Source organism: Rhododendron vialii, chromosome 3a (genome assembly GCF_030253575.1).
Source record: "Rhododendron vialii isolate Sample 1 chromosome 3a, ASM3025357v1".
NCBI lineage: Eukaryota > Viridiplantae > Streptophyta > Magnoliopsida > Ericales > Ericaceae > Rhododendron > Rhododendron vialii.
Window position 1 is genome coordinate 3,570,109 of NC_080559.1, and position 27,997 is coordinate 3,598,105.

The window sequence follows — 27,997 nt, forward strand, 5'->3', positions numbered from 1 at the left end:
ACGAAAATAATTTGCGTGAACACATTATTTTTTAGCTTGAAATTGTCTTCTTAAAACTTTTCGGAACGGAGCCTTACTAGGATAGAAATAAGGGCTTGTTTGTTGTCAGCCTTTGTCTATCCATCAACAGAAGAGTAGTGGAGGGGACGCAGAGCGTACAGTCAAAAAAGCTGTTATCATAGGCCTTCCTCTTGGCATCCCCAGCCCTCGCTCACTCTCTACTCCACTCTCTTCACTTCTTGCATAGTTGTTTTTGTTGGGTTTCAAGTACGATGGATAGTCTCTTGAAGGATTTCGATATCCCGGCTAAGAACCCATCGGAGGAGGCACAAAGGAGGTGGAGATCCGCCGTCTCCATCGTCCGGAACCGCCGCCGGCGGTTCCGCATGGTGGCGGATCTGGTCAAGAGATCTGCTGCCAAGACCAAGATTCTCAAAACCCAGGTTCCCATTCTCTCCCTCCCTCCCTCTCTCTCTCTCATGAGAAAAAGTAAAAAAGAATAATAGTAAAGCTCTGTTTGGAACCTAGAACCTAGAGAAAGGAAAGTAAACGAAAGAAAAATTTCCATTGTTTGGTTTAAAAAAAAAGACCGAAGAAAATAAGAATTTTAAGTGTAATAAATAGTAAATTTTTCCTTTCATTTTCTTCTCTCTTTTTTTTTTCCCTAGGTTCCAAACGGAGCTTAAGACTTATGTTGTGGTATATAAAAAAATAATAAGATAGAGGAATTATTCCGTCCTATGTCCTTTTTTTCTTCCCCACATTTTCTTGGAATCCAAACGGAGGATTGTGGACTGCCCTTAATTACCGCTCTCTCTTTTCTGGATTTTTCTTGCGTGTCTTCTGAATTCACTAATTCAACCAATTCTTCGTTGGGTTCGTAATTAAAGCAACGTAATTTCTAACCTCACCACAAAAATTAATCAAGAATATGTTGGTTAGCTCCTTGTCTTCCTCTAAATATGATTTTCGGATGACGTATGCTGGTGTGTCCAAAGTCTATTCCATCATTTCGGTATGAATGACAAGGAGATATGGTGAAATCTGGGTGTACTTTCCGCGAATTTCCGTATTGGGCGGCCCAACCCGATGCCTAGCTTTTCAGATTGGGCCACTGAGCTGCCCCCACGACTCCTTTGGCTTACTTTTACGACTTGGGTGTCTCAAAATAAAACAAAACCAAAAAAAAATCAACAATATTACAATCACATACATACACTTGTAAAGAAAGTGGGCTCACACATATTTGACCTTTATATGTCAAGTATGTGTGGGTCCACTCTTTTTCGTACGTGTAAGTGTTTGTATTTGGTTATAAAATTATTGAAAAATTCCCTTGGGCGATTCTGGTTTTTATTTTTATTTTTATTTTGACATGGTATCTGGTTTTTATTTTTACTGTGCTGAAAAATGTCCTTTTCTCTTCCTTTGATGACCCCAGGGGCCTGTTTGGCTCTCGAGTAAAAGTGTGAAGTGAATGTCACGTTTAGACAACTCATCTTGAAGTGTATCAGACTTCTCTAGAGTTTAGGTAAAGTGAATGTCGATTGGTAATTGTAAAGCCATGTGGGCATGTGGGGGAAAAAAGTGAATATTTCTTTTCTTTTTTTCTTTTCTTTTTTCCAAGCAGTATTACATCAACGGAGGTTAGTATTACATCAACGGAGGTTAGGGGTAGTTAGTAAATTACTAGTTCACAAGGGTTTAAAGGCTGTCTATAGCCCTAAACAACAAACACCTATCATGGGGCTCGAACACCGACTTCCCACAAGGGAGGAACTGGGAAAGGAAATACCATTGGGCTACCACAAGCCCTTTGACGATTTTCAATTTCCTACTCCAAAATTTTGGGGTGCGAAAATCACTGCACATGAGAAAATTATCAATGCTGTAAAGACTAATCGATGTAATTTGCCTCACGGTCCGTCACTTTTTTGGTAATATAGGAGTAGTAGTATATAAGTTCAAAATTCGCTCAAATTCTTTCCCGGAAAAGTTAAACTTTTTCTTGGAAGAGTTTTTTTAAAATATAGACCGTCCAAATACATTCGGACGGTCAGAATTACGCACATGACCAACACAACGGTTGTGCAAGTAGCATTTTTGATATAAGTTTCATCAAGTACCAGACTCTTTTTGTGTAACATGCGAATGTGGCCTGTGATTATCTGTCTCGGTATTTCATCAATCTATTCTTTTGGCATGTGTGATCTTTTTATCGAGCTCTAAGTGCTTAACGGTGGACTCCAAACGAGACGAAATCAGGTTTCAATTGGGTCTCCAAAAACAAAAAAAAAAAGGCGACATTATTTTTTTCCCCCTTTCCTCGTAGTAGACGTGGTACAAAAAAAAAACTTTATTTTTAAAACAACAAAATCCGAGAATTTAGAAACTAATTTGAATTTCAGTACTTAATAAAAATGGACAATTTTCCTTTCCTTTTCTTTTTTTTTTTTAACTACCCGTACTGTTTTATTTGTATTTGTTTGCCTTCAAATTATTTGACTGGAGCGGTGTTGTGCTGTCAGTCATTCTTGCCTGAATTTCTTGCTAAAGAGAAAAACAGGAGTGTGGGACCACCCATAGCATTTAAGACTCTGTTTTCGTTGGCCCACTGACTTGAAAATGCAGTGCCACTTGCTCTTAACCTTCCTCTTTGGTCCTCTGGAGGACTATATGCCTAACGTCGAGGTCATGTGACCTTTCCGGTCTATTTGGGCAATGGCAATCTCTCTCTCTCTCTCTCTCTCTCTCTCTCTCTCTCTCACACACACACACACACACACACGAGGTTCTGGCTATTCAACGTGTTAGAGCTTGTCCCACATTGGTTAATTTTCTCTTCCAAAATTAGTATATGAGCTTGAGTGGCCTCTCCACTTATTACCATTTGATTTTGAGTTGGGGCAATTTAAGTTAAATAAACACGACACATATGATTGACAAACGAGCCGAGCATTTAATTGTTTAACTTGAGTTTTATATCTATGCATCTGTTTATCCCTCAAAACTTGAGCTTGAAAACGTAATGAGTTTAAAATTAGGTTTAGGCTTAGGTTATTAATCAGGTAAGCCGATCTCGAATGAACTGTAATCACGAGCGGATATTGAGTAGCGTCAATTTTTTAGATATAATTAGTTGACCTTATAAGCTGAACGGACGAGTACTAAGCACTTTGAAGCTTTATTGAGTCTTAAAAACTACTACAAGTTGACCACTAGGCTGAACGGACGAGTAACAACTAGATTCAAAAGCTTTAGTTAACGAGTTTTAAAAATGTTCAAGTTACGTAGAAATTCGGTTTCTAACGAACCTTTGAGAACTAAACACAAACTCGAATAGCTTGGTCCATTTACTAGCCCGTCCCACGTGAACTGAGTTTCTGAAATGGGAGTGGTAGGGCTGAATCAACCGACTATATGGGTTGATGAATGGGACAACCGCATTTAAATTCCACTTTTTGACTTCACCTTCTACACTGGCAAGGTGGGAAACTTCCTTGAACTTTCCTCTGGTCCCCCCGCAGATAACTTAAATTCAAGGAAATGACATGACCACTAAAACGGTCTCCTTTGCTATCTTTCTCTACTTTAATATAGGGAGGTGGCTTGCCAGCAGTTGGGTCCCCACAGTGTGTTATTGGCCCGTTTTCGGGTTCCACTGAGTTCGGTTCGATAATCTAAGCTGTTCACTTTGTAGAGTTCGTCGCAAACTTTTCAATACACATTTTCTTTGAGAAAAATGGATTTGATCCAGTGTTTTCGAGTTCATTTTTCTTGAAAGAAATGTGCTCCGAAAAGCTATTGATCAACATCCCGCGAACATGATTTTTTCCCTGATTGAAGTTTGTGACGAGCTCTGCAGAGTGAACGGGTTAGATCATCAAGCCAGACCCTAAAGAAACCCGGAAATGGGACAACTGGATGCTGCAATTGGGTCACAACCCAACTGCAGTCATGGGTTGTAAATAAACAGTCATGGGTTGCTGTCCCCATTCCCTAGTCTTTGCTAGCCTCTTTTAAAGTTGGTCTTGTATTGTTGGCCTTGCTTTTTGGTAAACTTCACATCTTTAGACATCCTTGAGCTATAAGCCTATAAGTAGTTGGGAAGTGTCTTGATTTTTAATTGACCTGCGATTATGGTCTAAGTCACATAATGCAAGTGCGCGAGCGTGAAAGTCTTTCAAAAACCTTTCGAACCACTAAAATTCGTGAGTGCGAGGATTGAGAGCGGGAACGATGACCATTTTGAAGAATTATGTGACTGAGATTATGGTTATTAGCCTGTGACCTGCACGACCCAATTGAAATGGCACCCGATTCTTGATTGTTGGGTTTCTCTGACCTAATTCCTTTTGTAGGATGTTTCTATGTACGTGTATTAATTGGGTTGGGTTTTATGCTAGAGAGTTGCACATATTGTTGACTTTTTATATTCTCGATCTTCTCCCATGGTGGGATTCTTCTACTGATTCCGTGGTGGGATTCTTCTACTGATTCCGTGCACGTCACCTTTTAAGTTGAATCATGTATGTTTATTGGGTAATTCTCTAAGATGAAACAAGAAGACAGGCACGGACATGGAACACGATATGATGTGGATACATGGATGTGCCATTTCACTTAAAATTATGACACGGACACGTTAGGTACACGTCAACTATAAGACACGTTATTCATAGAAAAGCCAAAACTATTATTCTATCGAACTTACATAACGAAAGCACAAAGAGGTTTAATATTATAGAGCTATAAATCAACGGTTATTATTTAAATAACCATGAAAAATTAAATAATATAAGATTTTAATATCATTGGATTTTACCCTCAAACGTGTTTCCATAGTGTGTCTCATAGTGTCTCCAAACTTGTCCTTAAAGTGTCCACAACATTTCTGACTACATTAAATACTGTTGTTTAGAGAATGAGAGAGAAGTGTTTTGGGTGTTAATTAACCCTAACACAAGAGAGAGCTTTTATTTATATTACTTAGTGACTTGTTACATAACTCCAACTATCCGATGTGGGACAAAAACTAACTATTCTAACACTCCCCAAGCTGGAGAATAAATATCACAGAACCCCAGCTTGTTACATAATAACTCTAAACGTGGTTTAAATAACGGTTTGGTGAAGATATCTGCCAACTGAGCTCCTGTAGATACAAAAGGGGTAGCCAACACGCCACTATCTATCTTCTCCTGAACAATATGACAATCTACTTCGATATGTTTGGTTCTCTCATGAAATACCGGATTCGAAGCGATATGTATTGCTGCCTGATTATCACAATACATAGGAATAGGTAACTGTACGCCAAATCCCAACTCCTTGAGCAAAGCTCTCAACCATACAATCTCGCACGTAGTATGAGCCATAGCACGATATTCTGCTTCAGCACTAGACCAAGCAACAACAGTTTGTTTCTTGCTCTTCCAGGTAACTAGAAGTACAGTATCCAGTTGTTGACCTTCTATCAGATGGTGATCCTGCCCAATCAGCATCGGTAAAGGCCTCAACACGTAAATGACCATTTGAACGATAGAATAGACTACGTCCAGGATTAGCCTTGAGATACTTCACGACACGAAGACAAGCTTCCCAATGGGGAAGACGAGGGGCTGACATGAACTGACTTATCATACTGACAGCAAATGAGATATCAGGCCGTGTATTGGTAAGATAATTCAATTTGCCAACTAAGCGACAATAACGGTCTGGATGAGGAAATATCTCCCCCTGATCGACACACAGTTTGACGTTTGGATCCATAGGAGTCTCCACAGGTTTTGCTCCCAATAAACCAGTCACTTCTAGAATATCTAGCGTATACTTTCTTTGGGATAGACTAATCCCCTCTTTGGATCTTGCTACCTCAATACCCTAGAAATATCGCAGCTTACCCAAATCTTTGGTGTGAAACTGACGTTGTAGAAAATGTTTTAGCTCATCAATACCTTTCTGATCATCCCCAGTAATAATGATATCATCCACATACACAATCAACACTACTTTTCCCCGATCGGACTGAATAGAAAAGACAGAATGATCAGAATGAGAGCGACGCATACCAAACTGCAACACAGCATCACTGAACCTGCCAAACCAAGCTCGAGGTGACTGCTTAAGACCATAAAGAGCTTTGCGAAGGCGACACACCTGAGAACGCTCCCCCTGAGCAACAAACCCAGGAGGTTGCTCCATATACACCTCCTCAAGTAGATCACCATGGAGAAACGCATTCTTGACATCCAACTGAAATAAGGGCCAACCAAGATTGGTAGCCATAGAAATAAGAACTCGAACAGAGATAATTTTGGCCACCGGAGAGAAAGTCTCGGCATAATCAACTCCATATGTTTGAGTATAGCCTTTGGCCACAAGACGGGCCTTGTATCGTTCGACAGTGCCATCTGGATTATACTTAACTGTAAAAACCCATCGACATCCAACGGTAGATTTCCCTGGTGGAAGAGGAACCAACTCCCAAGTGCCTACTACCGCGCCTCCTCCGTCCCCAGATCCCGCTTCACCACCACCGCCATCTCCACTCCCATCTCCACCATCACCTGATCTTCCTATTGCTCTTCGCAAAGGTATTCGGTCTTGCACTACTCATTTTATTACTCAGTTTGTTTCCTATAATCATCTGTCTCCGTCTCTTCGTGCTTTTACTACTTCTGTTTCGTCTATTTTTGTTCCTAACAAGTGTTAGGTGAGGGTCATAGGGGTGCAGACAAGCGTTGCCGGAGGTACGCCGGAGGCTGGCGAGGGTCGCCGGAGGGGTGCTGGTGGCTGGCAAGGGTCACGGTGGCTGGGTTATGGCTGGATCTGAGTCTGGATCTGGGTCTTTGGCTGAAATATGGTGGATAGGATTTCTGGGCTACTGTTCACAGTCGTGACACTGTTCACGACGGCTACAGTAGTCGAGTAGTCGATTTTCTGGGCTAGGGTTAGAATCTATGGTGGGTTAGGATTCCGCTTTGATACCATGTTGTTTAGAGAATGAGAGAGAAGTGTTTTGGGTGTTAATTAACCCTAACACAAGAGAGAGCTTTTATTTATATTACTTAGTGACTTGTTACATAACTCCAACTATCCGATGTGGGACAAAGACTAACTATTCTAACAAATACAATGAAAATCTAACACGTGCTTAGGTGTATCCGACATGTGTCCAGAGCGTGAGAATCACACGTCGAACATGAATACGTGATGCCAGTGGACTTGTTCATGCTTCTTCAGATCTTATGCAATTGTTCTGGTCTTTTTTTCTTCTTCTTCTTTCTCTTTTGCGGATTATGCAATAACAGAAGTGTTTTCAAATTCCAACTTTTGTGGCCCCAGGAGAGAAGATTTTCAAATAACTGAGGGGTCGATAACCAAACAATGTCTTACTCGAATATTGATGGGCCCATGTAATCTGATTATGGTATTCCACAATGATGTTGACTTGCATACTGATGTGCCATGCTGTCCAGTTTTTCTATAGGAAAGTGCATGGAAACGTACAATCCTCACAAGTTGCCTGTTTGCAAAAGCACAACTTGCAGTAATATTTCTTTGATGTTAGAAATGAGGACCACTAAAACAATATGATCGAAAAAATGCCAATGTCCACTTACACCTCCTGCGGATACACCCCTCTATGTTTACTTTGTTGCATCCGCACCCTCTGTGCTTTGTGGATTTGTGCAGACGCACCCAATTAAAGAACAGTATTATTCAGTTGATGAAACAAGAAATGTCGAGTCATTTTAATTGCATATACTACATGCACTTCATTATTCCAATTTCATGCCAGCCGACCATCTGAGTTGAAATCATGGTGGTTGTATCTAGGCAACTTGTCGTCTTCTGAATTGCCCACTGTTATTTTGTTTTATGCCAGAAGAAAATGGTAAAGATAAAATGGAGACATTCTGGCAAATAAACTTCATTTGATTTTGTGAGTATGGAACGTTGGATCCTGTTTCATATGATGCATTCATTACGTTTAATTGCCCATAGGTTTTCTGGGAGAGTCAGACCTCCATTAACATCCATTTTGGTTGGTTAGTTGAAAATAAGAAGAGAAGTGAACTGAAGAGAACAAGAAAGAAAATAGAAGAGGAAATTTAAGTTGTAAACAGCTTATGTATTTGTCATGGAGAAGTGCAGAGATTGGAATAGAAGGAACTCAAGACACTTTCTTTTACATTTTTATGATGGGCGGAACTTTGGAAATTCTGCTTGCACCATTTTTACCTCTCATCATTTTCCCTACTTTTTCCATGCCTTCTTTTTCTGTAGCAGCCAAGTTTCTTTTTTCTCTACTTGCTTATCGTACCTCTAATTCTTTTTCTATATCTGTGTTACCAGGAACAATTTCGAGTTCTCCTTTATGTTCAAAAGGCAGCGTTCAAGTTTCTTGATGGTACGTTTATCTTCTTGAAGTTATTAGATCCACAGGACTTCATTTATTATGCTTAGATTTTAGATACTCATTCTTCCATTTTCTTTCTATCTTATTTGCTTTCTGCTACAGCTGCTGGTCCAGGTGATGTTGAACTATCGGAAGAAGCTAGAGCAGAAGGATTTAGAATCAGCCCAAATGAACTTGCACGGTTTGTTCGTAGCCATGACGTCAAGGCGTTGGAATTCGTTGGAGGAGTTGAGGGAGTTGCAGCAAAAGTCAAGGTCTCATTGGATGAAGGTGTTAAATCAAGTGACATATCCACCAGGCAAAAGGTCTATGGCTTCAACAAATATACAGAGAAACCTTCCAGAAGCTTCTGGCTGTTTGTATGGGATGCGCTGCAAGACATAACCCTTATAATGCTTATGGTTTGTGCGGTAGTTTCCCTAGGAGTGGGGCTTCCCACAGAAGGGTGGCCGGAGGGAATGTATGATGGTGTGGGAATCATGATCAGTATATTTCTGGTAGTTATTGTTACAGCAGTTAGTGACTATAAGCAATCCTTGCAATTTAAGGATTTAGATAAGGAGAAGAAAAAGATTATGATTCACGTCACCAGAGATGGGTATAGGCAGAAGGTCTCCATCTATGATTTGGTAGTAGGAGATGTGGTTCATCTATCCATAGGGGACCAGGTTCCGGCCGATGGGATATTTATATTCGGATACAGCTTGTTGATTGACGAATCAAGTTTATCTGGCGAGAGTGAGCCTGTAAGTGTTTACAAAGAGAAACCTTTTCTTCTCGGGGGAACCAAGGTGCAAGATGGGTCAGGGATGATGTTGGTGACTACAGTTGGTATGAGAACAGAATGGGGTAAGTTGATGGAGACTCTTGGTGAGGGGGGAGAAGATGAAACCCCACTTCAGGTGAAGCTAAATGGTGTTGCCACCATAATAGGTAAAATTGGTTTGGGTTTTGCCATTGTGACATTTTTGGTGCTGACCATAAGGTATCTTGTGGAGAAATATTTTGACAATGAAATCACAAATTGGTCTTCTAGTGATGCTCTCAAGCTTTTGAATTACTTCTCCACTGCCGTAACCATCATAGTTGTGGCGGTTCCGGAAGGACTACCGTTGGCAGTTACATTGAGTCTTGCCTTTGCAATGAAGAAATTAATGAGTGAAAAGGCACTTGTGAGGCATCTTGCAGCGTGTGAGACTATGGGGTCCGCTACTTGCATTTGCACAGATAAGACTGGAACGTTGACAACAAACCATATGGTGGTTGATAAGGTATGGATATGTGGAAAAGCAAAAGAAGTAAAACATAGTGAAGGTGGAGATACATTGCATTCGGATGTATCAGAAAAGGTTTTATCCATCCTCTTGCAAGCTATATTTCAAAATACAGGCTCTGAGGTGGTTAAAAATAAAGAGGGAAAAAAATCCGTTTTGGGTACACCTACTGAATCAGCCATATTGGAATATGGGTTGCTTTTGGGTGGTGATTTTGATGCTCAACGCCGGGAGTTTAAGATACTAAAAATTGAGCCTTTCAATTCTGTGAAGAAGAAGATGTCTGTGCTTGTGGCTCTTCCGAATGGCAGCCTCAGAGCATTTTGCAAAGGTGCATCTGAGATTATTTTAACAATGTGTGATAAAATTGTTGACATCAACGGAGACTCTGTTCCTATGTCGGAAGAACAGCCAAGGGAAATTACAAATGTCATAACCAGTTTTGCCTGTGAAGCTTTGAGAACTCTCTGCTTGGCGTATAAGGATATTGATGATGGTTTTGATGGAGAGAGTATCCCGGATAGTGGATATACGTTGGTAGCAGTTGTTGGAATCAAGGATCCAGTCCGCCCAGGTGTCAGGAAGGCAGTTGAAACGTGTTTGGCAGCTGGGATTACCATTCGGATGGTCACTGGTGATAATATCAATACGGCTAAAGCAATAGCTAGAGAATGTGGTATCCTCACTGAAGATGGTTTGGCAATAGAAGGACCGGATTTTCGTAGCAAATCTCCCGAGGAGTTGAAGAGTATAATACCAAGGATTCAGGTTTGAATTTGACTGCATTAATACTACATTTTTGCACATAATGTTTAAGATACTTTTTGTAATGTTTTTGGCCATGTTAGATCCTAGTTTCTGTATTTCTATTTGTTTGTTTGTGTATTCTAAGATGCACTTGTTTTTTGGTATCTTTAAGGCCTTGGATTTTGATACAGGTAATGGGTCGGTCATTGCCTTTAGACAAGCACAAGTTGGTAACCAATTTGAAGAGTATGTTTAATGAAGTGGTTGCAGTTACTGGTGATGGGACTAATGATGCTCCGGCTTTGCATGAGTCGGACATTGGACTTGCCATGGGCATAGCAGGAACTGAGGTCTGTCTTTCTGCTCATTAAAATACTGTATTGTTCTTGCTTTCTTTTTTTGTGGATTCTATTTGTTCTTCTTTCTTGCAATGGTAAGAATCTATAATCTGATAAATTCTATTACTATGCTTCGCAACTTGTGCTTGCCTTTTGACAAGCACAATTTGCTTTGCTTACTGAAGTTGTTTGAAGTGAATGGAAATAAGAGTATAAGAAAATAACCTTTTCCTGTGTTTCTTTAGGTCTTCAATTAGTGGGAAATATGTGGGACATACATTTTTAACTTTCCCACTGGAATTAACTTTCTTCAATATTCCTGCAAAAGAGACAGGAGTACAATTTCACAAGGAATCTCAGGAATGCGTGACTTTCAGCAAATCGTTCCGCTCCAAATGTTCTCCTTCTTTGTCCCCTCTTTGCTTCTCTGTTTCGGGCCTTCGGCATCTTTCCCCCCTCTCTGACATTCTTTTTAAAGCCGTGTCTCTAGTGGCTCAGTTGTTCTTTTCTTCAACTTTTTTCTCAAATATATGCATCCTTATAGGTTTATTCGCCAAACTGATCAAATTAGTTGGTCTGCATTCTTCTGTTAACTTGCTTTATTCTTGTCCATGTCCTCGATCTCTGCATCTACTTAAAGTTCAGTAAGTATGATGTGAGCCCCACTTTCTTGCATATTGTCTCAACCACGGTATAGGTGCCTCTAGTTGAATTCATAAAACCTGCATTGAAATTTCAACCTTGATAGCAGTAAGAGGGGACAGGCTTAGTACAATGCTCTTGTTATTCTGAAGCAGTCATCCTTCATACTTGTTCTCATCTCAATACTTGTGGAACGCTCAAGAAAATAAATTTTTGTTCCCTTTGATATGCTTTCCTGGGAGAAACGTTCCCATCCTTTGACATGATAACATCTGAACAGAGCCTAGGTACATAATCTCACACGACAGATCAAATGCAAAGCTTGGTTATTTCCACTGATCTCGGAGGGCTAAATGAATCACACGCATTTAGTTTAATATCAGGATATTTTGATTAGCGGGCAAAAGCAATCAGTTTGGTGGAAAAAGGAAGAAGGGATGTCCGGATTGCCAAAATTAACTTCCCCTTGCCAGGAGCGGAATAGCATAATGCCATAATGTGAAACATTCTCATGGGAGATAGTAGCAAGAGAAGAATGAAGTTGCACGTACACCTATAGAGGCCCCCATGAAATCAACTTTGCTTTCAATAGAATCAATACCGCTACTCAACTTTCCTGCTTAACATTTGGACGTGTAATTTTTGGTAGTACCCCAACTAGCTCAAACAGACACGTACCAGTAGTTGCTTCTTTTCTGATTCTGACATTTAGTCTTGTATCTGACTATATGTCAGAACATAGCATTTATCTACTCAGTGAAAATCATACTAGACATGGAAAACAGTTACTTCAATGAAATATTTCTTTAAGGACCACTGTTTTAAGAAATGTTGTTCCTTCGACCCTACTCATGCTCGAATTCATTCCATGAACATCATTCATCATTTCATATCTGTATCCATTCCTAATCAAATCATCGAATATTCCTTAGTATTTAGTATTTAGTATTTAGTCTTCCTTATTCCCTAAACTATCTGTAAACAATATCTACAGGTTGCGAAAGAAAATGCTGATGTGATCATATTGGACGACAATTTTGCAACTATAGTAAATGTAGCCAAATGGGGTCGCTCAGTATACATCAATATTCAGAAGTTTGTGCAATTTCAGTTGACTGTCAATGTCGTTGCGCTGATGATCAATTTCGTTTCTGCATGCATCACAGGTTTATCTTTCTTGTAGTATACCCAAATAATTTGTTTTGATAATCTTGTCGTACCTGATAAGACAAACGGGGATAACTATATCAATAGTGGTAAAAAAGTTGCTCATTAACTCCAGGATCCGCTCCTCTTACGGCTGTGCAGTTGCTTTGGGTAAACCTAATCATGGACACTCTAGGTGCATTGGCACTGGCTACAGAACCACCAAATGATGGACTTATGAATCGACCTCCGGTAGGGAGGGGAGTTGGTTTCATTTCCAAGACTATGTGGAGAAATATAATTGGTCAGAGTATTTATCAGCTGGTTGTTCTAGGAGTTCTCAATTTTGATGGGAAGAATATTCTGAGACTTGAAGGGTCAGATGCTACTGAAGTTCTCGATACCGTCATATTCAACACCTTTGTGTTTTGCCAGGTACTCTTTACCTCAACATTGCACATGGCTTATTGTTTTCAGAACACTTAGTTGAATTTTTGATACTTAACAAACTCACAAAAGGTACTTGAATTTTCTCCCCTTTGCTTTCGTTCCATGTTTTATGAAATAATGGAACCTTAGGTCAAAACATTTATGTGTTGATGGCTCATGACTTGGAAAAAAGACAAAAAGAAAATTTTGAATTTAGTTACTACATTCTTATTCAATAATTCTTGGAGCGGCGAGAAAAAGAAAATCAATGTCAATTAAGTAGAAGCTAAATTTTTTTCCCTTGGGCAAGAAATGAGGAGAAATCTGTTGTATCTTAATCAAAATATCCAGTTTTTATTTGGTTAGGTGTTAAACTGAATTTCTGGAAGTAATTCTGTACTTCCTTTCTCATGGGCAAGGCTCTGTTTGGATTGAGCATTAATGAGGGAAACTAAATACAGTAAATTTGGTTTTCATCTCTTGATATCTTCTCATATTTTCTTTACATTTTCTTTTCCCCATAAATCTCTCATGAAATCCGTGATCCAAAACGCAGCCTTAGAGTGCTTATTATCCATAAATGATCCCCAACACATGAAGCAGTTGCCTTCTAATGAAAGGAAATTAAATCGATAAAAATTTCAGCTTTCTCTTGGTTAATGAGCATACCAGGCGCTGATGAGACCGGTTATTATCCTCGTGGCTTTTATCGTTCAGGTGTTCAATGAGATAAACAGCCGTGACATTGAGAAAATCAACATATTCCGTGGGATGTTCAGCAGCTGGATATTCGTAGTGGTCATGGTTTCTACCGTGGCATTCCAGGCGATCATAGTCGAGTTCCTGGGCGACTTTGCAAGCACCGTGCCGTTGAGCTGGCAATTTTGGTTACTAAGCATTGGACTAGGAGCTGTGAGCATGCCCTTAGCAGTTGTTCTGAAGTGCATCCCTGTGGAGAAAGGCACTCCTAGTCGTACGCACCACGACGGCTACGAGTCCTTACCCAGTGGGCCTGGGCCTGAGAGGGTTTGAATGGATTGGGAGATTTTGTTAAGCGGGTGTGCTTGGCAGTGGTGCCAAGTGGCCGATTTGGCCGTTCATCTTGGCACGAACGACTCGGATCTAATCCGAGCGCATGAAAATTTGGACCATCCGTCACTCGAATTAAGACCCAAGTCATCGATTGCCAAGATGAATGGCCAGATCGGCCGCTTGGCACAGCTGTCAAGCACCCCGCTTGGCAGCATCCCCAGGTCTGGGTTTGAACAAGGAGAAAGGAAAATGCATCAGAACAAAATCAGCTCTACGGCCTAGTTTGTGAAAGGTAAACGCCTGTTTGGAGATCATAATAAAGTTTTGTTAGCATAAGAATAGAACCAAATCGAACCAAGCCTTGCGACACTCGTGTCTGAATCGGTTGGATTCGGCTGCAAAATACAACCTTCTAACCTCATATGATCATGACCTGTTCTAACCTATAGACTGTTCAGTGTTTTTGGATCACTTTGTGAGTGATGTTCGAGAGATTTTGTATTCAAGTTCAGTACTTGAATGTTTCAAAGAAGTTTAATCATATCAAGGCATTGGAATGTCTCATGAAAGAAACTAGTGAATGCCTGTTCTCGTTCAAGCAGAGGATTTACGCTTTCTTGATTGTGTGTTTGTTTTCCAATTGAACCCAGTTTTTTAATGAACGCGGAAGATGTCGTATGCGGCGTGCCCAGAAGTCGATGGGATTTAGGCTCCGTTCCAGATTCTCAAATACTACAAATACTACGTATTTAAAAAATAATGACCTATTTTTAAAATTAAAAATATAGGCGTACGAAAATAATTTTTAAATTTTTTTTGCAGGGTCAAACAATATTCATATTTTGCATATTTTTTGATTTTAGTATTTTAAGGGGAAATAGCAGAACACCAAGAATGTGAGAAGTTACTTGTCACCCATCCTCTCCTCTCCCCTTTTTTTTGGAACGAGGGGTACGAGGGTAATTTTACTTCTCAACTCATTTAGGCAATTGCTGACTAGGGAAAGAATCATGGATCTTTTCAATCACACGCACACTTAACTCAAACTCCCAGTGTGGGAGCCAACCCAACTGATGCAGACCCGAGAACCTCACTGATCCTTCAGATCGATACAACAACAGAAACGGACCTACTACACCAGAGGTCTAGAACCCACCGTGGGTAGGAAAGACATTCAGAACAACCCTCTCCTCTCCCCCACACAAATGAAAAGATTGCGGGATCTTTCACTTGAAGTGCCGTTTATCTCAATTTATGATGGATATATAAAGATGGTTTTTTCTTTTCTTTGGGCATTTGTTGATACGGAGTTTTGGTTTTGGTCATGTTTCAGCCTTTCAGTGCCGTTGGCGTTGCTGTGAATAAATAATCGAAGATTAGAATTTATTTTTTCTTTCCATTAGAATCCATGGTACAGTATTTGAGAAATGAAAACTCAGCTGAACCCAAAATTGGGAAGGGGTCACAAAACTCAAAAATACACATGGTAACAAACCATGAGCAAAATTAACAGCTAAGTCTCGAGTTGGGAAAACAACGACAGCATTTTTACATGATGGAACGAGAACACCATCGTACGTAATTGAATCAACAGAAGTCAATCGAGTAGAGGACATTCTGAAGCATTACTATTCGATCCCCATCAAACGCGACTAGTTGAATCAAACAACTAAAAGTAGAAACGTGGAAAACATGTGTCTTAATCTGTTTGCGACGCACAAGAAAACAAGGACAATTACATGCTAGATTTTGATCAAGTTCAAAAATTAAGAAACAGGACAAACAAAACGCAAAAATCATATGATTCATATGCCTACTAATGTCCAATTTTAAAAGAGTAGTATCAGCTGGGAATTGATTTTGTCATTCCCTTTTTTGTTAATGTCACTCACATTCTTTCATAAAATAAATCATCTAATAAAGACACAAAATGAAGTGACATTAACAAAGAGAGTAGTGACAAAATCACTCCCCTATTAGCTGGAAGTATTAGGGGAGTGACATTCACATATTTTGTTACAGTAACCAACTTAATTACTCCATTACACATGAACAGATACAAGAAAACACCATTCACGCCCCAAATCACCAGTTCGCTCCTCCATTGCAGGGAAGAAATGCTAAGTGCAAAGAAAATGGACAAAGAAAAGACCTTAAAGTGTACATAAACGGCTCAGATGCATTGCACAATGCATCTACACTTTAAGGGTCTTTTCTTGTCCCTAGCAGTCCTCATGGCAGCGACAGCAGCTCCATAAACGGGTTCCGGCAACGAAGCCAAGCGCCAGAAGGATAGTGTCTGTGAATGCGACGAGCTCAACCGTATACCCGAACCCGAGAAATGCAGCGGTAGAGGAACACGGCGAGAGGAACCAGAGGTGGGTGATGAAGAGGCGCTAGAGAGAGGCGATGCGGCGGGTGAAGACGATGGCCGAGAGGAGAAGGAAAGCGAAGAGGGAGATGACGTAGCAGAAAAGGAGTTTGGTCCCTTGGGAGAAGTTGGTGTCGATCGACCTGGGAGATGAGAGGACTGTGGAAGAGACTGTAGACGAGTATCGCAAAGCCATGAGGCCAGATTGTGAGGTCCCTGACTCTGAGGTAGAAGGTTTCTGGGGGTTGGAGCTGTGGTGGCTGATCCATGGCGATTTGGCGAAGAGAGAGAGCGCAATGGTTGCCGAATCTGCTTTTTGATTGAAAAGTCATTTTCCGCCTGTTCTATGAAAATGTTTTACACCTTTTTCTATTACCAAAAACAAGGAAAAATCGGTAAAACGAACAAACAGAGCCTAGATGTTACGTACTACTGTGCTTACAAAATTGCGAAATTTGGCTTTCAATAGTAATTTTTTACTTTTTAAATTTTTATTATTATGAAGAAGTAATAATTTTCAAAAATCAATAGAAAATTAGTAAATACAAAAAAAAAATTAAATAAAGACAAAAAAAATAAGCCATTTAGCTTATTATTCCAAACGACCCGTATAAGAGTATTGTAAAAGTAATAATGGCTTTGTTCGGTTCACCGTTTAGTTTTAGTTTTAGTTTTATTTTCAATCATTACCAATATTTCTTTCTTCAATCATTATCTTATTTTTTCAATTATTACTTTCTCATCTCTCTCTATTTTTCTTCAATCATTACCCCTATTTTCAATCATTATTCTATTTCTCTTTCCACCTACTATCAAAACTAAACTAAATTAAACTCTCAACTAAACACAACTAATACAGTAGAGTACTTGTACAATGAACTGTGGTTAGTTGATTTTGTAGTACAGCAAATTGGTGAACCAAATTTAATAATCATAGCAACAGAGATGGTTTACAATACAAAATTAGGGCACGGAAGGGCCCGTTTGTTGAACGGATAAAGATTTGGGGATTAGAAACAAGGAAAGATAAGAGGTGGATATGATATAGGGGGATGGCTCCCATGTCGGGAGCTTGGGTTAAGTGTATGTGTGTTTAAGAAGGTCTTCATATCCCTTGTAGTCAGCAATTGTCCAGTGAAAGTGGTAAGTTAAATTACTCTCTTACCCTTTCATATTAAAAAAAGACAAAATGGTCTTGTCCTCCTGCTAGATCTAGGTCTCAAGCTTGTTAGTTTGATCATCCGTAAGTCCGATCATTATAATCTTGCCAGTATGCAGATAAGACTCTTGGACCTATGATTTAGGTTAACTCTCACATCGAGAATTTGGGTTAAGAGTGTATGTGTTTAAGAGGGTTCTCATACCACTCTTTAGAGCATCCACAGTGGAATAATCAAAACCCAAATGTTGCTAAGGTTAGCAATATTTGGTCAAAAAGTGCTCACATTGGAATAACCAAACATAGTAATCTCTTAGCAACTCATCAAATTTTGTCATTTGAATAATTAAAACTAGCAACATTTTGCTAATAACCAAATTTTTCCTCTCTCTCAATCAAGTACACCATCATTACACAAAAACCTTCTCTCTCTTCTCTTTTTTCTCTCTCTCTCAACAATGTTTTCAAAAATTAATTTTAAAAAATTGTATTTTTCAGATTTCTTTTCTGCTTTTTTCAGAAATTTTTTTTAAGAAAAACCTGTTTTTTCAAAAAAATTAGAAAGTGTAAGTAAATAAAGTGTGTTTTTAAAAAACTATTTTTGAAATTTCAAAACACTTTTACACAACTTTTAAAATACTGTTTTTTTGGTAAATGGATTTTGAGATTTTAAAACTGTTTTTTACACAAAATCTTTTTAAAAAAACTGTATTTATAGTTTTTAAATTTTCAAAACTGTTTGTGTAAATACAATTCTTTCAAAAATTCTCAAAACTGTATTTACGGTTTTTAAGTGTACAAAGTGCGTTTTTTGTTTTGAAATTTTTTTTTTACACAAAATTTTTTTTTTGAAAACTTTTTTTTATACAACTGTTTTGTTTTTCTTCAAAAACTATTTAATAAACAGTTTTTTTTCAAAAAAATATGCGTGAAAATGAAGGGAAAAGGTTTGGAAAACCCATTGGTTTTGATTATGGAAAAAAAATCAATGTGGAATTTGACATTGCTAACTTTAGCAATTTCTAAATGGATAATCAAAATCTGATGTGGCATATTTTGCTTATTCACATTTGTTTATTCTACTCTGAATGCTCTTAGTCAATCAGCAATTGCCTAGTGGATGTGGTAAGTGAAATTACTTTTTTACCGTTTAAAAAAATGGTATAGGGGGATTAGTAAAGAATCGGGAATTAACTAAGACTGTGTTTGTTTGGTTTTCTTAAAAAGAGAAATTAGGTTATACTCGGTTTGTTTGGTACTCCCTCCGTCCGAATTTAATTGTCCCTAGTTCTATTTTAACCGGCTAAAAAATGAGTTATATCTTTGAATCCGTAATGAATTTCATATCGAATATGGATCTTATTTGATAGATCTCGATTAGTTCTATAATACAATGTTTCGAAATCACGTAAAATATTTTAAATTTAAAAATATAATCGATTGAAAAATGACATGAATTCAAAAAAATGATTATTAAATCCAAACGGATGGATTAGTTGTTTGGTACATCTTGCTATCACTGTGTGAAAATTTGCATGGATTCCTAGGACAGGTCCATTCATGGAACCATAGCCACCCAATTCAATTGTATCGGAGTACCACAAAAGGGGTGTGTGATTTGATTGAGAAGAGAGTGTGGGGGTATGCAATCAATGATATGTTTGTAGGTTTGGTAAGTCTAGGACACGCCCTAATTCTGTATAAGCCCTTTTGTGCCTTCAAAACACTCAAACAATGAGGGTATTTAGGAAATTCTTGTACCCTTGATTTGTAACTTCATAGACTCGGAGAACATTATATAGAGATACATTGCTTAAAAAGTGAGAATAAAAAGTGATAGATTTATTAGGAGAATATTGTCTGTATCATTTAAAAAGAAGTGATCCAATGGTTATAAATTTAACATAAAATGATCTAACAGTTATAGAGGTTACTCTCATTTCTTTTTAACATTAACCACTCTGTGAAAAACAATAATTAGAATATGGAATGCAAAAAATGTAGTACTCATGGTATTTTGCATAAAGTAAGTCTAGCACCGGAAAACTTTTTAAGTGGTCTTGGACCACTGACGTGGTGCTCCAAGACTCTTAACCATCACATATTTTTATGGAGCTAAATAAGGGTGGGTTCTCCTAAATTATTAGAAAATAGGTTGTTTTGTCCTTATTTAATTTTTTTTTCATTTGTTAGTTTTGTGCCAAATTTTTGTGAATTATTGATTCGTCTCGACGAGATAAATCGGAAAAATAATATTTTTTTTAGTTTTACTCAAATATTTTGAAAAATAACAACTTTTTAGCAAAATAAGTCAGCTTAAAATTTACTTTTTCAATTTCTCTCGTCGAGACGAATTAATAATTCACAAAAATTTGACGCAAAACTAACAAATGCAAAAAAAAATCAAATAAAAACAAAATAAACCTATTTTCTAATAAGTTTAGAAAAACGAGGTCTAAATGTATGGACCCCTGAAAAATGAATGATGCATTGATGCGTAATGGTAATTACTGTGCTACTCCATTTAAAATGTGGCGCAGGCGATAATAACCTGGATTCATTATTAGCACGTGCGATTGACACGCTTAAGCCCGCCAAAGGCAAATAATATTCGCCAAAATGTCCAATCGTTCGCATTGATGACACGCTGGCAAATTTCAAATGAAGAAACTTGAATTCACATTTCGTACCTTCGCAAATGCACGTACTTTCACAACTATTTGCATTTTTACCACCGGCGCGGTTTAGACGGAATAATCCACTACGATGCACTCCTAACCTATGAACGAGCATCATATCACCACGTCACACTAATAGTGAGATGAGATGAGCCGTTTGGCTCTATCCTACATTTGCAATAAAATAATATGAAAATGCAGAGGATAATAAGTAAAATGTATATTGATATTTGAAAAAAAATGTATTAAAATTAGTGAAAGTGTATTAATATCCAATCTTGTTTGGAATCATTGACATATTATCTAACTATCCTCTAGTAGGCGGATGTTAGCAATACCGAAATATTCATAACATATAGGACATTTGATGACTACCCTTGATAAAAATGTAGTAGGCCTAACCTGATGACTTGAATCTACGTTCGGGAAGAACCAACTAAGGTTGGAAGCAAAAGGGGTGGCTGTACTCAATCACAAGTTCGGTTGCGATCGAGACTTAACAGTGGGCAATGATGTGCTCATCTGACTACCAGCTCTTGGAGAGAACCTTCGGGCTTGGTCACCTTAAAGACGGGCTGCTCATCGGCCCACTCTTCTTTGCAATTCACTTGCTTTCAAGCTCGCCCTAAGGGTGAGGCGCGGCCAATCATGACGCCGCGTGCTCCCCACTTGCTGAAGTGGTTACGCCAAAGGACAATGATGAGCACATATGGAGGTGTCAGGTCACATCAAAAGGGTTACAAGATTTTATCGGTGACATCACAATGACATTAGCTGACCCATGCAAGGCACATGTCTGTACTTGGAGAACAAGTCAAACGGACTCTATAAATACCAAAAGATAATAGCCCAAAGAGGTATGCACATACATACACCCTAAACCCTAGTCTCTTGCTTTACTCTCTGCACATTCTCATCCTCTCGCCGGAGGATCTTGCCGGGCAATCCTGACCAGGTCTTAAAGCGAGAAGGTTGAGAAACCCACGAATCAATGGAGGAGAAACTCAGATCAAGAATCACGGGCCACACAAAAAATAAAAAGAAGAAAATACTGATAACCACCGCATGAACAAGTTGTATTTTGTTTCACAAAAAGTGATTGTAGTTATGATTTTGAAAGTCAAATAATCTATTTTGTGAAAGAAAACAGCTCGTCTCTGTCTGTCCTGCTGGAGAGATTATTCCATGCCCCCGGAGCATAGCCATGTGGTGTCTCGGGGCTTTCTGCACCACACATTTCAGTGTGGGCCACTGAAATGTGTGGTGCAGATATCCCTGGAGGCACCACGTTGCTATGCCCTTGGGGCATAGTATAATTTTTTGTCCTGCTAAGCCAATTGTGGGTTTTTAGAGTGCACTCCAGTGATAAAAAAACGATAATTTTTAGAGGCTGTTGTGCACATCAATCATGTTAAAAATTAGGCCATCGAATACCAATTGCAATGTTTTTCAAACGTGTTTATTTTGAAAAGATGATTAAAATAATGAATCAAATATTTTTTTAACATAAATGCGTTCGAACATAAATCGATCGGTAGTCGATGAACCTAACTTTTGACGTTATGGATGTTCTCAACTACTTTTAAAAATTGAACGATTTTGATCATAATGGGCTAAAAAAGCCTCATAATTGATTATCAACAAATACGCAACCAACTATTTAAACTCGAAGATGAAATGAACGATCAAGCAAATGAGACTAATTATTGGATACTTTTTGAGTATCACGTGACGTTATCATGTAATTCTGTTGGCAAATAAAAAATTGCCATCACACACATGGGTCACTCGATGTCTTTCAACCGATGAAAGCAAAAATAATTAGGATTACCTTATGGAGAACCAACACGCACGCTAAATAATCACTCAGCAAATGGGGCCCAGGAATCACTACGGGCCCACAAACCTCCGGGGTATTTTCTCTCTCTAACTTTTTTCGTGTTTCTCTCTCCAAACCTCGTCGCAATCAGTCTCACTCCCTAGTCCCTCCACTCCGCGTCAATCCTCAAGAGCGCTCTCTCTCTCTCTCTCACTTCGAGGAGGCTTCGAAACCCTAGTAGGAGTCGTATTCCCGAGCTCTGAAATTGTTCAAAGCTCTGCTCTAAATTCCCTCTCACTGCTAGCCTCGCGCCTTCTGCAGAGGAATTTCTGGTACATTTCGTAACATTTCATGTTTTCTCTTCTGTTTGGTCCTCCAGAAAGCTTTCATTTGCCAATTTTCTCGTGAATGCTTGTTCTCTGTTGGACAATTTCCAGTATGTTTTTATTTATTTATTGGCTGATCATTTGTGTTAAATGGAGTTCATCAAATCAATTTGTTTTGATTCTTTAGCTAGATTCCTTTTTGTACACGAATGCGGGAGTTATACCTAGTAATACGAACTTAGCGTCTCCGTTCAACAGAATTCGAACGATTCATTTGCTGTTTGTCTGTGATTTGATTATGTGTGTTTATTACGGAGTAACATAGTTCGAAATATCGGTATTGGTCTCCATAGCGGTATCGATGCCATGTCGCGGTTTTGGGGCGTTAACAGTCGTAGCGTAACGGAGGTGTGAGTTTTTTAATTCTTCGAACACCACATCACCGATACCACCGTATCATCCGTAATTTTGTCCTTTACGGCCAATACGGCCCTTAAAGGACCGGTACCACTGCATCGGTTGATACCGTTACGTATCACCACCGACACATATGCGATTTTCCTTCACACCGCAATACCGGGACTCGGTACCTACTGATACCGATAAGTATCGGCCGATACCGATACATATCACCAATATTTCAAACCATCGTCACCTGGATTTTTATCCCCCTATTATAACTCCGCTTTGTTGGATGGATTTAATTGGTTCCATGTTTAGAAAAAGGTTCAGGAATACTATATCATGGAAATTTTGGAATATGCTATGGAATGAAATGTTAATAAAATTTGGTGATTCATACTAGTCCTCTACATGCATCAATGGATGAGTTGAACTCAGTTGAAGAAGTTAGTCATGTTGTGCGTAGATTGTGTTCAAGTTGTATGTGACAGTTCCTGTAATTTTGTTCATCTTAATTGTAAATTGGATATCCTTTTTTTTCTTCTTTGTATGCCTGTTTCTGATTTGTGATGTTGATTTAACATTTTAGCACGTCTTTCTCAATTTTCGACGGTTTTGTACTTATTTTGCAGAATTGGCTTATGCAAAACAGTTTCAAAAAACTGACAAGGACTTCGTAATTATTTTGAGACCTTGTCTTTAGAAGACTTGGGACTTGAATTGATTTTCACGCGAATGTTCAGCAGAAACATGGTTAATTTACTTCTGTTTTGTCTATATGTATGCATTTTGCAGGCTGAGACTTGATAGTTGATACTTCAATCTATATCAAATATCCGCTCATCCTATGTTATAAACCCTCGGGGAAGAATGCACGATGAAATGAATTTATTATAAATTGATATTTTTGACGAACTTCAAATATCAAGTATCATATGCAATGTTCAGAATTATTGCTTAATTCTCTTATGTGCTGTTAATGTTTCAGAATAGAAGAATTTAGATGTAGATACATTTTCTAGTTCTCTTTCTTTTTTCCCAGTTACTCGATTCTGATACCTTCATTTTCCACTGCTTAGTATCTTACCCGGTTAATCTATTTTCTTGATTGGTAGATTGTCATGATGCTGTCACTGTTTGGATTTCAGAGTACAACTTCATGAGCTATGGATTGGGCTGTTTGGGATCAAACACTTGATCAAGGTTTCCCGAAACCAAATCTTATCCTCTAGTTGTATTCGGTGTCTCTGTTTAGTTGGCAATGATTTGAATTGAGTGTTTCTACTGAAAAAGGAAGATTTATACTGTATATCGTAGCACTTCAAAGCCATTTATTAACAATAGTCATAGTCATGGAATTTTCCTGAATGCAAAGTAATTGTTTTCAGATGCACTAGGGAGCAATTTTATTGGACGTGCATGGCAGGGTGACTTTTACTTTGGTTCTGGGATTGGTAATTTGATGTCCCTTAGCTTTTAAAATTTTGCATTTATGAATGGTTATATCCATCGATAACTGGTCATTTTTCTGTTGTAGATGTGATTGAAGAAAATGCTTTGAATGAGAAATCTTGTATACAAGTGCTACAGCTTTTGATATCCCGTGCAAATGCTGAAATTCTTGAACTTGAAGAAGATTTGATTATCCTTCAAAGCCAACTAGCATGGGCGGATGAATCATGGTCTGAAACATGCTCTGCTGCTTTGAATGGAAAAATTGACTGTCTAGATATTTCACTTCGGAGCCTGGAGAATGCAGATGTACATGGTGAGCATGATTTTGGTGGTTGTTTACTATCCCACAGCGAACCGGCGGAGAAAATACATCAAATACTACAGCCTTTACTTGAGAATTACTTTCATCAGGAGCATGAGCAGGTTTGACTCCCAATGCTTCTTATTGCTCTCTGTTGGTTTTAGTCAAATCTTTTTCTTCTCTACCATGCAAAATGTTCATTAGGTTGATTTATGCATAAGCCAAGTCTTCCCCTTTGCCCCCCTTGATATATTGCTATTTTGTTTTCTCAAAAGATTATGAATAAAAAAGGTTGATAATATGCTGGGTTAAACTTGAGCTCCAAAACAGAAAAAACATTATGTATGGATACAAGTCAAATAGCAGAGCTTCCTAAACCTTCACAGAAGCTTTGAGCTTTTATGCATTTGCTGTGAAGCATCCACTATCACTATCAGCCAATAGTTTAACAGTTTGTTTAGTACAGTTTAACTTCTTTCTTTTAAGTAGTTACACTGTTGTATTAGGACCTAAACCTCTAGAAATATAGTTTAGAGAAGTAAGGTAAGCATTAAATGCTGAGACTGTGCAAGTAGTTGCACTATTTTATCAGCTCCTAATGTCCCTAGAGTCCTAGACAACATTCTTTATATGCAGATGTACACTACGTCAACAGGTTATCAGCATTGCAGTATTGTGATGAAGAAAAAACTTTAATGACTTCCCCTTATACTAGTCCCTGTGAATCTAAAGAAATCTGTAAATGCTCATTCTCCCAGACAATTATGGAAACTAAATTAAGCTGGCATGCATTAACATAGTCATCTAAAGTCCATGGAGGATCCTTTTCGGGCACTCAATACTTGGAAGCATCTTTATGTGCACATTCACCTTGCAAGCATATTTAGCCATAGTAGTGGTAGGTTACTGTATAACTACGTATTAGAATCTAGGTGTACGGGTATTGGATACGAGTAAGGGCATGCGATGTGTCTGATATTTTTGGCGGACCTTCACATTGAGACCTATTTATCAATTGTAGTTTGCTGTATAACTATGCATTAAACACCCATATTATGTATGAAATGCTATATGGAACCTTGTTAACACCATTTAACCTAGAAAATGAAGGAGATTAAGAAATATATTGGGTAATATGAATGTGTTGTTCCTTGACATGGGGTTAGATAAATCCGACCCTTAGACACATATCTGCAACTGACACCCGTACGGGCTGTACCAGTTCCATGAAACATAGCTTGGCATGGTTAATTTTGGATTAAGTGAATGATGGACTAATTTTGTAAGGAAGATGGCGGTTTGTATTGATTATGAAGGCACGTGCAAACAATGAAACGGTTTCGGGGGAACACTTTTGTGAATGGTGTAGTGATGTATCTGCGTAAAGCATACATAACAAAATGATCATAGTTAGAGCCTCATTTAGTATTTTTCATTTAGACAATAAATATATGTATGTGCACACGCATTTAAAGTCCTCAACTATTTCTGTGTTGTGTCGTGCGTCCCTATCTGTGCTACATAAGTATGAACACATTTACCTTCTTTAGCTAGGTTATATTTACAGTATTCTCTGATAAAATCAACCTTGAATAACTGATATGGTGCATTCTTCTTTCATTAACAAGAATGAACAGACTGTGAACAGTGTTGTTTCAAAGGACGATCTGTCTTTGGAAACTGAAAATAAGGATGTAGCAGAGAAGGACAAGGTATGAAAGAAGCTCTCTCTTCTCCTTTGCAACTCTTGGCATTGAAACCTTTCATTGGAAGATATAGATTAGGTGCACGATAGACATAATTTGCACAAACTGTAATGTCATATGGTCCATTTCCAAATTATATTGTCTCGGATGTGCTTACTTGAGCTTCTACATGTTTTGATATCTTTCCCATTACAATGAATAGCATGCACTCGCTATCATCAAGGATTTGAGCTCAGATACTTCAGGACAAGAAACTGATGAATCAAGTGAGAAGAAAGAATTAGCCAAATTTGATTTGAAAGTTGATGGAAAAGATGGACTCAGAAAGAACAATTCGGGTTCAGAAGAAAGAAGTCTTGTTGTCAAGTCAACATTAAAAACTGCAGGAAAAGGAAGAATTTTACCAAGAACGTTTGAGGTACATTTTTCTGCTTGAACTATTGACTACTCTGTACTTAAAGTGTAAACTCTTGGACATGATAAAGTATTCACTATTCAAATATATAATGCACTAACTTAACTCATATATTTCATGCTTCAAAGTTTGGTTTACATCTTTACTTCTCGGATTAATCCGTTAACTGTTCTCCACTGACATTGAGAACAGCCTTCTAGTGCTTCCAGTTTAGATGCTTCAAAACAAGCAAATAGTCCCAAAGGGAAGAACAGCAGGATTGTCTCAGAAGTAAATGGGCGCAAAGAAGTCAAAGGGCACAGTTCTACAGGTCAAATCATAATTTTGAAATCCTCTTTTCGGCAGAATTCTGCTCCAACCAACAATATCAACAATATCGAGCCTCCACTCTCATCATTCAAGTTAGGAAAGAAGAGAACAAAATCTCCACGGAAACTGAACAGTCCAGATGTTGGTGTTACTAATACTGAAAAGAAAGCAGTAGACTCACTTCTACTGTTTCTAAAGAACAAAAAAGAGCAAAAGGGGAAATCTAAATTAGCTGCTATTGTTGGCGAGTCCAATCCAAACTTGTCTCCAAGGCCACAAAAGCAGAGCAAAAAAAGGGAGCATCAACAGAAGCAGAAAGCTAAGCGGGTTCTGGATGTTGACAAAGAAAAGAAAAGAAAGCGTCAAACTTCACCAGGCGTTGAAGAAGCTAAAAAGTTAAAGAGCCTTCAAATTAGTCTAGCCAAATCATGTGCTAATACAACTGCAAGTACAAATGCGGAAGACCCTTCTGATACTAAATGCTTGTTCACCTGTGATTCAGTGACTCCAAGACCATGTCCAGAAGCCAGAGTCGTCTTGGATTTGGAGCGTTTGACGTTAGTGGATCTAAAAGCCATTGCAAAACAACAGAAGATTAGGGGATACAGTTCGCTCAAGAAATCTAAGCTTACAGAAGAACTGAGTTTGAAGCTGGTTAGAGGTGGTTGTACATAATAGCAATCCGCCTAGTCCTCTCATTTCTTTTCAGGTAACATGTAGGTGATATTTTTGGATATACCAAGCCGAGAAAAGGTATAAAGGAGCCGTATTTGTTCTAACAAGGAAAGTTAAGTTCAAGGTTTCTAGCATCTTTCAGTGTTGACAAATCATTTGTGAACGGAACTGCTAGTTCTTTGTACAGAGAGGAGATATTGAGGATAGGGTGACTTACAGATGGTGTCGTTTCAAATTTAGCTTCTGTACACAAACTTTCGAAGTTTTCGTTGCAAGTAAATGATAAGAGATAGTGATATTGTACAAACAAATTAGGTGCCTTCGGTAGTTCAGTTTTATTTTCAATAC

At 38.5% G+C, this 27,997-nt stretch overlaps 2 protein-coding genes across 6 annotated transcripts; both read left to right on the forward strand.

Moving 5' to 3' along the window:
• Nucleotides 1-88: 88 nt before the first annotated feature.
• LOC131319229 (putative calcium-transporting ATPase 11, plasma membrane-type) lies at nt 89-14,654 on the forward strand. Of its 2 annotated transcripts, XM_058349389.1 has the most exons (7): nt 89-443; nt 8,362-8,416; nt 8,528-10,467; nt 10,638-10,796; nt 12,421-12,592; nt 12,709-13,007; nt 13,719-14,654. In XM_058349389.1, exons 1-7 carry the CDS (start codon nt 273-275, stop codon nt 14,031-14,033), a joined length of 3,111 nt encoding a protein of 1,036 aa, XP_058205372.1. In that variant the 5' UTR covers nt 89-272; the 3' UTR covers nt 14,034-14,654. The 2 variants fall into 2 exon arrangements, with proteins under 2 accessions (XP_058205372.1, XP_058205373.1); XM_058349390.1 differs by lacking the exon at nt 13,719-14,654 and having other exon boundaries at nt 12,735-12,948.
• A 7,537-nt stretch (nt 14,655-22,191) lies between these two features.
• On the forward strand, nt 22,192-27,960 carry LOC131319231 (uncharacterized). Of its 4 annotated transcripts, none has more exons than XM_058349395.1 (7): nt 22,192-22,392; nt 23,904-23,991; nt 24,177-24,242; nt 24,326-24,666; nt 26,182-26,256; nt 26,453-26,668; nt 26,858-27,960. In XM_058349395.1, the coding sequence occupies exons 2-7, from the start codon at nt 23,955-23,957 to the stop codon at nt 27,647-27,649; spliced, it is 1,527 nt and encodes a 508-aa protein (XP_058205378.1). In that variant the 5' UTR covers nt 22,192-22,392; nt 23,904-23,954; the 3' UTR covers nt 27,650-27,960. The 4 variants fall into 4 exon arrangements, with proteins under 4 accessions (XP_058205378.1, XP_058205377.1, XP_058205376.1 ...); XM_058349394.1 differs by having other exon boundaries at nt 23,937-23,991; nt 26,173-26,256; XM_058349393.1 differs by having other exon boundaries at nt 22,193-22,392; nt 26,173-26,256.
• Nucleotides 27,961-27,997: the final 37 nt, after the last annotated feature.

Excerpts from the sequence above, each read along its gene's own strand:
- LOC131319229 (XM_058349389.1), top strand. The coding sequence starts at position 273 with ATGGATAGTCTCTTGAAGGATTTCGATATCCCGGCTAAGAACCCATCG. Across the intron at positions 10,468-10,637 it reads GTATAATACCAAGGATTCAG|GTAATGGGTCGGTCATTGCC; the intron begins GTTTGAATTTGA and ends ATTTTGATACAG. Across the intron at positions 13,008-13,718 it reads ACACCTTTGTGTTTTGCCAG|GTGTTCAATGAGATAAACAG; the intron begins GTACTCTTTACC and ends TTTATCGTTCAG.
- LOC131319231 (XM_058349394.1), top strand. The coding sequence starts at position 23,955 with ATGGATTGGGCTGTTTGGGATCAAACACTTGATCAAG. Across the intron at positions 26,257-26,452 it reads ATGTAGCAGAGAAGGACAAG|CATGCACTCGCTATCATCAA; the intron begins GTATGAAAGAAG and ends TACAATGAATAG. Across the intron at positions 26,669-26,857 it reads TTTTACCAAGAACGTTTGAG|CCTTCTAGTGCTTCCAGTTT; the intron begins GTACATTTTTCT and ends CATTGAGAACAG.